At 43.3% G+C, this 14,341-nt stretch overlaps 1 protein-coding gene across 1 annotated transcript in view; it reads right to left on the reverse strand.

Annotated features, from left to right (window-relative positions):
* Positions 1-1,542: 1,542 nt before the first annotated feature.
* LOC114028032 (gastrula zinc finger protein XlCGF26.1-like) overlaps positions 1,543-14,341 on the reverse strand; it is a 15,560-nt gene continuing 2,761 nt past the window's right edge. The window contains exons 3-6 of the mRNA XM_027842219.1: positions 13,586-13,712; positions 13,019-13,114; positions 3,779-3,873; positions 1,543-3,340 (exon numbers count right to left, since the gene is read on the reverse strand). Of these exons, the coding sequence (XP_027698020.1) occupies positions 1,829-3,340; positions 3,779-3,873; positions 13,019-13,114; positions 13,586-13,712 (1,830 nt within the window). The 3' untranslated portion in view covers positions 1,543-1,828. The remainder of the gene's footprint in view (positions 3,341-3,778; positions 3,874-13,018; positions 13,115-13,585; positions 13,713-14,341) is intronic.

The raw sequence follows: 14,341 nt of genomic DNA on the forward strand, positions 1-14,341 counted from the left end.
GTGATTGTTGATATATTGTTTCTCTCCTTTTGAAAACTGCCCATTCACAAATTTTGATAACTTCCCTGTTGCAGAATTTCTCACACTGCTATAGCGTTGTCAGATCCTTATCAAATTCTCATGTCAGACTTTTATAAGAAGGCTGTGGAGTGGCAAAAGAGCTCTGTCCAGAAATGACTATAATGTAAAGACAGAAGGCATCAGTAAAACTTATTGTAAAGTGTGAATGCACTTATATACATATATCTGAATGCTTCAACTTATTTTTAAAAACCAAGACTTTTTAAAATAGTAGTTTAAGTGCTATTGATTCTGCAGAGATCACACCAGGAGCACTGACTTGTGCAACTCTACTGCTATGTAGACACAGTCAACAGGAGGCCCAAAGGAAGAGGCAGATACTTTTCTCTATGGCTAGTCACAACTCAGCATCCTTGACTTTCCAGCACTGAACAAACGGCAGGGTGCTGTGATGTCTTCCCGGCATTATCAGACCTCTATAGTTCACCTCCAGGATGAATCCATGAACATCATAGATTTCAAGACAGAAGGTATGGAAGAAGTCATTGAGTTCAGGCCTCTCGCTTGCTTGGGCTAAGAGACAGGAAGTAACTTTCATACAGTCGCACAACTCACAAGTTTCTGTGGCAGGATTTGAATCTAGGTCTTCCTGACTTCCTGACACTATTCACTACATTATACTGCCATGGTTATTGAACTGTGGTGGCAAAGAGAAGGGGGGAATTCCATCATCCATTTCTGCTATGTGTAATGTCCCTTTGGCCTGTGGGTCTATTTCAAGTGAAAATGGGCAGTCATGACTGATCCCTATGGGTAGCCTTTCCATCCCTCAGTTCTCCAAAGCCAACCAAAAGATGGAGGGCCCCTTGGAATGGATTTGAAAGTCTTTGCATCCTCTCCCCTGAAACATAAAGGCCAAGCGGGGGCTGACCAGCTGTGAGCTCAGCATGTTTAGGTGTTTTCTGTCGGCTACATCTGCTACTGCACATAACGAGGTATGAAATAAAGCCATTCACTGACATCTTCTACATTACAATAAAGTGGGTTGTCTTTTGATTGCATAATCTTTTTATTCTGTATTAATTCTCTGACCCTTTCTCTGAAAGGTTTCAACTAGTGCTAAAGGCTTTCTCATATTTAATTGAATATATGGAGTTTATCGGCAAGGTGTCCTTTCTAGCTGAAGATTCCATATTCATTGCATTAATGTATTTTTTCCCTCAAATATGAGCTCTCTAATATAGTCGAGCATAAAGCATATCTGAAGGCCCTCTCATATTCATTCTGGTCAAAGGCTTAACCTCTAGCATGACTTCTGTTTTGTAAGTTTTCTTTGTGGTAGAAAAGCTTTCCTACATTCATTGCATAAATAGAATTTTCTCACAGGATCACAGATTTAGAATTGTCCAAATCCTCCATTTTATAGATGAGAAAACTGAGGCTAAGAGAGGTTAAGTAATTTTCACAGTGTCACACAGTTAGGAAATCTTTGAGACAAAATTTAAATTCAGGTCTTCCTGATTCTAAGGACAGAACACTCCACTGGACCACCTAGTTGCCTTCTTGGCATTCTCCCCCGTATAAATTCTCATATTTGATAAGTGATGACCTCTGGCTAAAGTTTTCCAAATTCATAACACTCAAAGAGTTTCTCTCAAATATGAATTCTGATGGTCAGTTAATCGGTCCTTTCAGGTAAAGTCTTTCCATAATTATATCTAGTGGATCTCTCTCCAATACACTTTCCTGAATTTTCTGATGTTCATTAAGCTGAAATTTATAGTGAAATATTTCCCATTAATTACCCTCAAAGGGTACCCGTCCAGAATGAATTATCTGATGTGCAATAAATGATAGAGTTCCCAAATTTATTGTACTCAAAATGTTTCTCTCCTGTATGAATTTTCTGATGTTTAATAAATGATGACCTCTCACTGAAGTTTTTCCCACATTCTGTACACTCAAAAGATTTCCTGCTAGTATGAGTTCTCTGATGTACAGTAAGCTGAGATCTGTTGTAGTAGGCCTTCCCACAATCATTACACTCAAAGGGTTTCTCTCCTGTATGAATTCTCTGATGTGAAATAAGGGATGACTTCCAGCTGAAGTTTTTCCAACAATCAGTACATTCAAAGGGTTTCTCCCCAGTATGGGTTCTCTGGTGTTTAATAAGTGATGACCTCTGGTTGAAGGTTTTCCCACATTCTGCACACTCAAAGGGTTTCTCTCCAGTATGAATTCTCTGATGTGAAATAAGGGATGACCTCAGGCTGAAGTTTTTCCCACATTCTGCACACTCAAAGGGCTTCTCTCCAGTATGAATCCTCTGATGTTCAGTAAAGTGAGATTTGTTGTAGAAGGCTTTCCCACATTCAGTACACTCAAAGGGTTTCTCTCCGGTATGAATTCTCTGGTGCTGAATAAGTGATGACCTCACAGTGAAATTTTTTCCACATTCAATACACTCAAAGGGTTTCTCACCAGTATGGATTCTCTGGTGTTCAGTAAGTTGAGATCTTCTGTAGAAGGCTTTTCCACATTCATTACACAAAAAAGTTTTCTCTCCAGTGTGAATTCTCTGGTGTAAAATGAGCTGAGATTTGTCATAGAAGGCCCTCCCACATTCACTGCAAGCGAAGGCTTTTTTTCCAGTATGAATGCTCAGATGAGAAGTGAGTGATGATCTTTGGCTAAAGTTTTTCCCACATTCATTACACTCAAAGGGCTTTTCTCCAGTATGGATTCTCTGATGGGAAATTAGGGATGATCTCTGGCTAAAGTTTTTCCCACATTCATTACATTCAAAGGGTTTTTCTCCAGTATGGATTCTCTGATGGGAAATAAGTGATGACTTCAGGCTAAAGTTCTTCCCACATTCCTTACACTCAAAGGGTTTCTCTCCTGTATGAATTCTCTGATGAACAGTAAGTTGAGATTTGTTGTAGAAGGCCTTCCCACATTCATTACACTCAAAGGGTTTATTGCCAGTGTGAATTCTCTGATGTGAAATAAGGGATGACCTTTGGCTAAAGTTTTTCCCACATTCACTACATTCAAAGAGTTTGTGTTCAGTATAAATTCTGTGATGTGCACCAAGTTTACATTCCCAATGAAAGGCTTTGTCACATTCGTTAGAATTAAAGGGTTCTTTCCCAACATGTGCTTTCTCATGTAGAAGAAACGCTTTCCCTGATTCATTAAAAAGATGGAGCTTCTTCTGAGTATGAATTGTTTGATAATCATTAGGGTTTCCCAAATGACTAAAGGCATTTTCACTGTCTTTAAATTTACAGTGATCCTCACCAGTATGAATCATTTCCTGTAAAAGAAAGCAGGAATTATTAATGAAGGTTTTCCAGCATCACTCATAGAGTTCCTCTTCCAGTATGTATTCTCTAATAGAAAGAAATGCTCTTTTTACTTAAGGCTTTCTCTAGTCCATAAGCCTATGAAATGCATTATGGGCTGGGTGTTAAGTGAAGGGATTTCCATATTTGTTGGCCTTACAAAGTATCTCATCTAAGGACATTCTATTACAGCTAAAAACTATTTGCAGCTCTGGCCAAGTATGTCATATCTACAATGACTGACCCCAGACTGCAACTTCTCCCAAATGTACTGAATTCAGAGATATTCACCTTATCACAAGTATTTCATGGGAGGAATTTGACCCAATCCTGATCTGACCCATTTCTCTTCATTCCCCTAAACTGAAACTCCCAGCTTCCCTGAGCACTTTGCCATCCCCTACACCAACCTCCTGCAGTCTCTCCTGAGAGGATACCGTCAGGTGAGTGCTCTGACACACAGCTGGATCCTCGGTGTCACGTCGCTGCTCCGGACAAAGGGACCCTGAAGGAAACCAAAAAGTCAATGTTCACTTTAATCTGATCAAGGAAAAAGAGAACTGTTTGACATTTCAAGTGTGAGACTCTGTTCCATCAAGGAGAATGATGATTTATCGGCAAAACACAGAACATTGATATAGAGGCACTGAAACCACTAGGGAGGGGTAACAGAGAGCCTGGATCATCAGAACCAAGTGAATCACATCCAAACACACTGACAGCACTTACACAGAGACTGGTTAGGTTTGTTTTTTTTTTTTTTTTCTATAAGAGGTAACATTCTGCAGAAGGACGGAAAGCAGGCCAAATTGGGGAATACAGGTGAGACAAAAACAAAAGACATCAATGATGTTTTAACATTCTTAGAGAGCTCAGCCAAGAAGTATCCCTGGAAAATTTCTTTTTAAAGCTAATGAGCAGAATGCCCAGCATAGATACCAGGAACATTCCAGTGAAGAGAAGACATCTGAAAAAAAGATATTTGCTCTTTCTGAAGAGACATTTCTTTAGAGATGGCCAACTTAATTCCAACTTAATGACCACTCTTCGGTTCCAGGGTTCAAAAACTTCCATATCTACCTAATTGTACAACTACAACGACCACATCTTTCCATCTTTCTCACAGGAAAAAAATATGAAAGATTTTATCAAGTGCTTTGGGGAAATCCAGGTAAAGTATCTCTAGCATTTCCCTGATATACTAGGTTAGTAACCTTGTCAAAAAAAAAAAGAAATAAAATTAGAATCAGAATAACCATTAAAAAAAGTTTCATTGAAATCTTTGTTTCTTAAAAAAACCTTAATTTTTGGATTTATTGGAGTAGTAGTAACTGGCATTTTTACAGCTTTTTAAGGTTTGCAAAAGACTTTACAAACATCTGATTTGATCCTCACAACAACCCTTGGAAGTAAATGCTGTCATCATCTGCATTTGATAAATGAGGAAACTGAGGCAGAGGTTAAGTGACTTGCCCAGGGTCACCCAGGAAGTGTGTGAGGCTGGATTTGAACTCATGTCTCCCAGATTCCAGGCCCCACACTCTGTATACTGTGGTGCTCCCTAGCTGACTATTGTATCCCCCTTCTTATAGCAAGAATAAAAAGAGTAGGCAAGGGGAAATACGTCAGCAAAATTAAGCAGTACATCAATGGAGCCCAGCATCATATGGCAGGATCTTGGATACTTCTCATCAACAGGCAGCTGGGTAGCACAGTGGGTGAAGCACTGGGTCTGGAGTCAGGAAGACCTGAATTCAAAACCAGCCCCCAACATTTAATGGCCGTTTGATCCCTGCCAAGACCCTTAAGCTTCCCTGTAGAGAGTCCATCCCCACCATGCAGAACTGTTGTGAGGAACCAATGAGATGGCATTTGTAAAATGCTTTGTAAACCTGGAAGGGCTTTACAAATGCACGCTTTTACTCTTGTTATCATTACTGTTATTTTCACCACTTTCTCTCTAGCTGGTTACTAACCCACTCTTTAAAAATAGGTCCTAGAACTTTTCCAGGAGTCAAAATCAAGCTCACCAACCTGGAGTCTGGAGATGCTGCTCTATCTTTTCTGAAAATGAAGATGATTGTCCTTTCTCCATACCATATTTTTTTTTAATTCTGTTTTTTTTATTTAATAGCATTTTATTTTTTTTTTTGATTACATGTCAAGACAAATTTCAACATTAATTTTTGGAAAGATTTTGAATTTCAAATTTTTCTCCCCCCTCTTGCCAAGAAGGCAAGCAATCTGATCTAGGGTATACATGTGTAATCATGTTAAACATATTTCCACATTAGTCATGTTGTGAAAGAAGAAACAGAACAAAAGGAAAAAAACCATGAAAAAACAAACAAGGTGAAAACAGTATGTTTCAATCTGCATTCATACTCCATCAGTACTTTCCCTGGATTCCACCATCTTTTGAAGATCCCTTGGGACAGTCACAACTCAGCAGGTATCCAGGTATCAAAAGCAGCAGCCGCACACAGGTGTGGGGAGAATCCAGCTCCCTCACCCCCAACCCCAGGACACTTACCAGCTGACCCCTGGATCACTCTGGCTGGTAGGAACCTTTCTGGGAGTGGGTTCTGTGTTCCAGGACTGTGACCAGAGACTAGACGCCCTCCCTGACTCTCACTGTGGGCAGGACAGTGAGTCACACTGGAGGAGGAGCCCTGGACGAGCTGAGATCTTTATCACAGACCTCGTTACAGGATCTTTTACCCCAAACCCACCCCTGTTCATTTTGTGTGTGTTTGACTCCCCTGTCCCTAGTTCAGGTGAGAGTGATGTCATTCTCTGCCTGACCCCTGACCCCTGTGCATGGGTGGATAGACTTTTCTCCAGCAAATTCCCCTGTTTATATTATGGGCACCACCACCCCTCTTGTGATTCAGGTTCACAGACCCAATATCCTCAATCTCTCTTACTCCACCTATCCAAGCAGCGGTTAAATCATGTTGTTTCTGCCTTACTGGCCCTTATCACTTCATGTCTTGATTATTACAATGGTCTGCTAATTGCACCCCCCCTTCAAGTCTCTCCCTGCTTTAATTCATCCTACGTACACCTGACAAAGCAATTTTTCTAAAACAGAGTCACTGACTCTCCCACCCTCAAGTTTCCATGGCTCCCTAATACTGCTGAGACCAAATAGAAACTCTCATTGACATTTAAAGGTCCCCCAAACTATCCTTCCATTGCCATCATAAATTCACAATTCCCTTTCTGCATCCTATGGCTGAGTCAGACTGACCTTCATGGTGTTCCTCACATTCACACAAAAATATGGCTAAAATATCCAAACATGAAAGGGAATTTAGGGTATGAGACAATTCACTCAACAGCACCATGAGGATAAAGAAGAATGGGCAGATACTGAAAACCAGAGCCAAAGCATTTGGGCACATACAGTGGAGGAGTGACATAGTGATATGCTCATGCTGAGGGGGTACTCACTGACCTATTGTTTGACTCATTGGGTAACATTTTTTTAGTTACATTTGAGTTCTGTTTCTCTCCACCCCCTCCCCAAACATGCACTAGAGAAGGACAATATTTGACACAGACATATATGTGAAACCATATAATACATAATTCCATATATCGGTTCTTTCTGAAGGTGGAAAGCATTTTCCTTCATAAATCCTTTGTAGCTGATTTGAACATTCACATAGCTCAGAATAACTTAGTAATTCACATTTAGTCTTCAAACAATATTGCTGTTACTGTATACAATGTTCTCTTGGCTCTGTTCATTTCAATCTCCATTATTTCACGCAAGTCTTTCTATGTTTTTCTAAAATAATCCTGCTCATCATTTCTCATAGCATAGTAGGATTCCATCAAGATCATACACCACAATTTTTTCAGGCATTCTCCAGTTGGTGAGTTTCAATTTCTAGTTCTTTGCCATCATAAAAAGAGCTGCTATAAATATTTTAAAACATACAGGTTCTTTTCCTTTTTCCCTAATCACCTTGGAGAACAGACCTAACAGTGGTAGTGGTGGGTCAAAGGGTATAGGCAATTTCATAACTCTTTAGGCATTATTTCAGATTTCTCTCCAAAACGTCAGACCAGTTCACAGTTCCACCAACAGTGTATTAGTGTCCCAAGTTTTCCACATCCCTTCCAACATCTGTCATTTTCTCCTTCTATCATTTTAGCCAATCTGATAGTTGTAAAATGGTACCACAAAGTTGTTTTAATTTGCATAGCTCTAATTAATAATGATTTAGAGCATTTTTTTTCACATAACTATATACAACTTTGATTTCTTCCTTTGAAAACTGTCTGTTCCTATCCTTTGACCATTTATCAACTGGGGATATTGGGTATCTTTTTTTAAAAAGCAATTCAGGTGGAGCCAATGTGGAGGAATAGAGAAGGCACTCAGCTGAGCTCTACCAACATTCCCCTCCCTTACACAACTCTAAAATAATGTCTTAAATCAAATTCTGGAGCAGTAGAGCCAACAAAAGGCTGGGGTGAGACGTTTTTCCAGGAGATGGACAGGAAAGGTCTATGACATGGGAGTGGAAGCCTGTCTGGAGCACTGGCAGCGGTAGCACCAGCGATGGGCTGTTGGAGACAGCTGCAACAGCGGCTGCAGCAGCAGCTTTAAGAGCTCTCAGCCTAGAGACAGTAAGAGGATCAGAAAGAGATTCCAGGGGACCCATTAATGGTCCTGGGTGCTGCTGGTGCTGACTGGCCTCTTTACTGCCCACACGCAGTTCTGGGTCACAGTTCCAAGGCTGAGAGGAGCACTAGCACTTGTGGCTGAAAGTGACCAAGGGCCCTTCCTGGGTAAAACCAAGAGCACAGATCTGAAGAGCAGTGACCGCACCTCTCCCCATATGACACCATCTTGAAAGCACCAAAAACTTAACATACCCTTAGAATTAGCTTTGAAAATAGAAGCACAAAAAAGCCTGAATTTTGTCCCTAGAAGCACAGCAAACTGTGCTTCCTACCCTAAGGGAGCAGAGTCCAACTTTTACATAAAGTTCAGTCAAGAAAGAGGCTAAAAAAAGGAGCAAACAACTAAAAAAAGAACCTAACCATAAAAATCTATTATGCTGCCAAGGAAGATCAAGATACAAACCCAGAAGAAGACAACAATGTGAATACATCTACAAGCAAAGCCTCAAAGAAAACTAAAGTAGACATAAGCCCAACAAGAATTCCTGGAAGAGCCCAAAGAAAGAGCAAAAAAAACCTGATTTTAAAAATCAATGAGTAGTAGAGGAAAAAACTGGAAAGAGAAATGAAAGTGAAGCAAGAAAATTATGAAGAGAATTAACCATTTGGTAAAACACACACACACACACACAATACTGAAGAAAATAGGTCAAATGGAAAGTGGCACAAAATCTCACTGAAGAAAAGAATTCCTTAGAAACAAGAATTTGGCAAGCCAAAGCTAATGACTCCAGGAGACATCAAGAAACCTGAGAAGACTTATATAAATTGAAACAAAGTGAAGTGAGCAGAACCAAGAAAACATTATATACTGTAATAGCAATACTGTAATGATGATCAACTGTGAAACTCTTATCTACTCTGATCAATACAATGATTCAAACAATCTCAAAAGACTCATGATAAAAACTGCTATCTACTTCCAGAGAGAACTGCTGGAATCTGAGTACAGACTGAAGCATTTTTTTCTTTTTCTTAATTTTTCTTTTTTGTTTTTCCAACATGGCTACATGGGGATATATTTTTCATGACTTCACATGTATAATTGATATAATATTGCTTTCCTTCTCAATGGGTGGGGGAAGGACTAGAGAGAGGGAAAGAATCTGGAACTTAAAATTTTACAAAATGAATGCTAAAATAAAGTATAACTATGAAAATGTTTTTTTTAAAAAAGATCCATCTACTCAGCTTTCTACATTGATTTAATTAACTGAAAAATTATTAAAAATAAATTAATCATATTCATATATATTTCTTTCACCAAAACATTAATTTATTAATCATTTGAATGCTTAAATATGCTTCATCATATTTAAAATTCATAATAAAATGTTTCAAAATGTTTACTGCATCTTTCTCACACTTCAAAGTTTTTTTGCATATGCTTAATAATTATAATGATAATAGTATTAACAGCTACCACATAAGTACTTACTATGTGCCAAGCATTGCGCTAAACACTTTAAAAATATTATTTCATTTGATCCTCATGACACCCCAGAAGGGAGGCGCTATTAGGATCCACATTTTATAGTTGAGAATGCACAACACTAACGATCTTCTCTGGGCAACCACATTTTGCCATGATCTTCCACAAGCCCTCCGGACTGACGTATCAAAGGCCTTGCTCAGATCAATGAACCTTGTACACAGATCTCTGTTCTGCTCCTGGAGTTCTTGAGCAGCAAACACCATGTGGACTGTTCCTCAGCCCTTTCTGAAGCCACACTGGCTCTCAGGTAGATGACCACCTTCCAAGTGAAGGACCAGCCCATTAAGGAGAACCCTGGCAAGAATCTTGCCAGCAATGACTAAGAGAAAGATGCCCTTCTTATTGTCACAGGACAATCTATTTCCTTTACCTTTACAGAGATGGACAAGAGAGGCATCCTTAAATGCCTGGGGGATAACCTCCTCTTGCCATATAACCTGGAAGATTTTAGTCAACTTCTGTATCAGCAGCCAACCTCCTGCCTTACTAATTTCAGCTGAAATAGAATCAGCACCAGCTGCTTTGCCATGAAAGGAGCCTAATGGCACTCAAAACCTTTTCTTCAGTCGGAAATTCAGCTAGAGAAGGATTGACTTCAACCTGAGGTAAATGGTCAATGGCTTCTGCATTGATTGATTATGGAACACCGAACAGCCCATCTCTTCAGGATCATGTCCTTATCACTAATCAATGTGGCTCCCTCAGCACTGAGTAGCTGAGATGCACCATAGGTCTCTGGCTCATAAATAGCCTTCAGGGCATCATAAAAGCACTTTGGATTGTTACTATCAGCCTAAAACTGAATTTCACCTGCCTTCTTACTGAGCCAAGAATCCTGCCTCTCTCTAAGGTTCACTTCCACTTTACTTTGGATGGAGTTAAATGCTACCTTCTTAGAGCTGGATGAACTACTCTGCTGGTAAACCCTGTGGAGTCCTTGTTTTATATTTAGCCAAGAAAAACTTACCCAGCAAAGCCGAGTCTAATCCTACAGCGGAAAAAATGGGCCTTTAATGAGAGAAAGAAGACTTCCCAACATCCCTGATGAAAAGACCAGAGCTGAGGAGAATCTTTGTACTTCAAACCCAGGAGTAAAGACAAACAAGAAAAAAAAAAGTAAACAATGAACAACGACAAGTGACTAAATGAGAATAAACTGGCTGAGTTCAAATATGGGGACATAATCCATGTGTCCCTCCTGAACCCCAACATCAACAGAGGTTAGAGGGGGGTTCAGTTAGACAAGGCCTGGGAGGGGTTCGGCTATGTCTTGATGATCTTAAAAGAAGAATGGAGAGAGAGGGAAGGGGGAATGCCCTGTTAGGAGACGGGAAGGAAGGGAAGGGAAGGTTAGGGAAACTTCTACTTAATCAGGGCGTGGAAGGAGAAGTCTGTACAAACAAGGAGAAAGGACAGTGGGGGAGAATAAGCAGCACCCAAAAGTAACTCTCATCTGAACTGGTAAGAAGAGGGAAGGCTACACAGACACACACAAAGGTGGGCAAAGAAATACATTTGTAATTGTAATAGAAATTACGGCTGCTATGTATACAATGCCTACTGCGGTACAAATATTGTTTCATTTGATCCTAAGAATCCACAACTCACAACTGAGGAACCTGAGGTAAACAGAGGTTGAGTGACTTGCCCGTGGCCGTAGCTAGGAAGTGTCTGAGGCCAGATTCGAACTTAGATCTTCCTGACTCCAGACCCAACCTGGCCGGCAGCTACCTCACACTCAAAGGCAAAGGGCGGGGGGAAGAAGAAGGGGGAATCAGAGGGAGGATGGATGCAGGGAGTGATTAGTCTCGGACAAAACAAACTCTAATCGAAGTTGTACAAAAATACAGAGAGCATCTCTTCTGCGGTGGCAAAGATTTGGAAACTTAGGGGATGCCCATCAAGTGGAGAATGGCCGAATAAGTTGTGGTGCGTGAATGTGAAGACTTCCTGGGGAAGACATCCTGAAGAACATGGGATTTTAGCTGGGACCATTGACAGGGCAGAGGAGGGAGAATGTTCCAGGTACGGGGAACAGCCAGAGAAAATGCCGGGAGCCCTGAGCTGGAGGATCTTGCTGGTGGGACAGCAAAAGGCCACGGCCATGCCCAGGCGGGTCAGGGGAGCTCTTCGGGATTAAGCTCAACCATCAATTCTGCGTCCTGGTGGCACAGGGGAGTGCAGGACACGTGCCTGACTTCTCCCTCACTGACAGCCCACGTCTCTGATCAGGGTGTCACCGGGTCAAGGCAGAGATCCAGGCTGCATCCCGGCTGGGCATCCTTTCCACACCATCTTGCTCCCTGAGAAAGCTCACAAGTCTCTCATTTCATTCCCATTCTACAGCTGAACCACCAGACAGGTCTGAGTCAGGCCCAGTTACCACCTCCCTCACCTATTTCTGACTTGGCACTGAAGTAGCTCATTATCTGAGGCCGATGACGTAAGTGGAAGAGTGTTCTCAAGGTCTCTGGAGGATTCCTCAAACCCCCAACAGCAGGCAACACAAAACGGCCGCCATTTTGACAATGGCCTCTCTCTGCCTCGGGCTTAGGATAGTCCCAACTCCATCAATTCCTTTGCTTGCTTCTCAAAGGAAAACCCTCAAGACAAGGTTCCATTGAGTCAGGGGCTCAGGTTGGAAGGAAAGGCCCTCTCTGAGGGGGAAGCGAATTAGCCTGCCTGCACTCAAGGCAAAGTGCTTTTAAACATGCTCTCTCAAGGGAATGGGAAGGACGAGAGGTGAAGAGAAAGGGGTGTGCCCCTTATCTTAGGGACTGAGATTGTACCAGACTCATGAAGGACATCAATGGAGAAACAGTCACAAAGAGGGCCAGAGAAACATGGCATCAGCCAGAGAGGAGATGAGAAAGCTGGAAGATGGGCTCGGGCCCAGCTGAAGCTGTGATCCCAGGGCAGCAGGACCAGAGGGAGGCCAGGCTCTAACGGGGCACAAGGGGCTTCATGCAGCAGGGCCAACAACCCCTAACTCCTGCCCTGCTTTCCTGCTTTCCATCATATCTGGCCTCAGTCATCCCACCCCTGCCCATATTGTACAAAGGAAGGGCTTGGCTTCTTGGAATTACATAACTAGTCTGGGGAAAGTGGGTGAATCGTTATGGTTTCCTCTAGACCACGGGTCAGTGGGACCCCAGACTGCCAAGGAGTCCGTGGCAGATGTCAGCAGGGAACATCGCTAAGACACATCAGCGACAGGCAGGATTTCATCTGGCTGCTTCAGCTTTTCCTCACGCGTCAGGGTCCCGAGGCTGGCACACTTAAACGACTAATTGTTACAGACGGACAGCTCTCAAGAGAAAATGCCCCAGGACGCTGGTCTCATCCCGTCCCCGGGCTCAGGGCCTGTGGGGAGACCTGCCTGGCTAACATTCCAAAGGTGCCGCTGCCTGAGTCCCTGCTCACCACCACTCCCGCCCGCCCGCCCTCCACTCACCTCGGTCAGGGTCTCTTGGGTCCACTCCCCTTGGCAGCCACGGAGCTTCTCCTCTCTCCAGTCGGGAGATCACTTCGGGTTTCAAAACTGGAAGCCCTGAGCATGGGAAGAGAAATGAAGAAGTTCTGGAAACAAGAGCCATCTCAGAACCCTCTCTCCAGGGAAAAGAGGCCGTGCTGAGAGGGCCAGAGGCCGAGGCTCACCTCCCACACAGGCATGGAGCCCAGATGTAACTGGGGCTCAGAGAGACCACTGATTCCCTGACCTCCCTCCCTGCCTCACGTCCTGGGACTGAGCAAGAACCTTTGGCCTGGGGAGACGGAGAGTTGGGTGGCCAGAGCGTTAAGGCCAGGACAATGAGGGACAGGCGCCCACCCACAAAAGGCCAAGACCTTTCCCGGGGCACAGAGAGCAGAAACAGCTTCCAGGACCTTCCCCCAGGGGATGTGCTGGACCCCCTCACTGCAGAGAAATCCCAGCTCGGGAGAGCTCATGGGACACCTGCCGGGGTCTGCAGAGACGCCTGGTGATCAGAGCCCACCTCCGGGGACAGAGGGGTGTCCTTACCCAGGGAGACGAGGTTCTCAAAGTTCTCCAGCATCACCTCCCTGTACAGGGCCCTCTGGGCGGGGTCCAGGTGGCTCCACTCCTCCCAGGTGAAGTGCACCGCCACGTCCCGGAACGTCACCGATTCCTAAAACGTCCAACACATCTCTTCTTACCCAGGGACCTTCCTCTCCTGGCTTGTGGGGCACAGGGTACTGACAGGAGGAAACCTGGGGAGAGCTTCTCATGGTGCAAAAGTCTGAAGCCTTCCAAGGAAGGCATTCACAGCAAATAGCCCACGCCTCATTTTGTACCAGATTTCCAGGCACGGAGATGGTTGTCCATTACTGCTCCATTTAACTGGACCCAGAAAAACCCTCCTCCAAATGAGGCCCCGGCCCATCCTGCCCTTTGGTCTGAAAGCCCCGAATGACACAATCAACCCCACTGGCCACCATCTTCTGGTTTGGAACCCAACAGGAACCCTGTATTCAGGGGTGATCGCTGGTGTTCCTGCTCATTAGAACACTAATTTCTAGTTAGTAACGGCCTAGCAAGCCACCATGCTCCATCACTGGTCACCTCGTTCTGGGGAGATTTACCTAAAAAAGCAGAGTAAGGAAACTGAGGCACAAGCTTGCCTTGTCTCCAGCCAAGAACGGGCATCTCTCTGCCCGCCCGCCCGCCCCTCCCCACTTCCTCTCTCCTGTTTGTCTCTCTCTCTCTCTCACACACACACACACACACACACACACACACACACACACACACACACAC

The sequence above is a fragment of the Vombatus ursinus genome, unplaced genomic scaffold (genome assembly GCF_900497805.2).
Source record: "Vombatus ursinus unplaced genomic scaffold, bare-nosed wombat genome assembly UNPS02014868.1, whole genome shotgun sequence".
Taxonomy (NCBI): Eukaryota; Metazoa; Chordata; class Mammalia; order Diprotodontia; family Vombatidae; genus Vombatus; species Vombatus ursinus.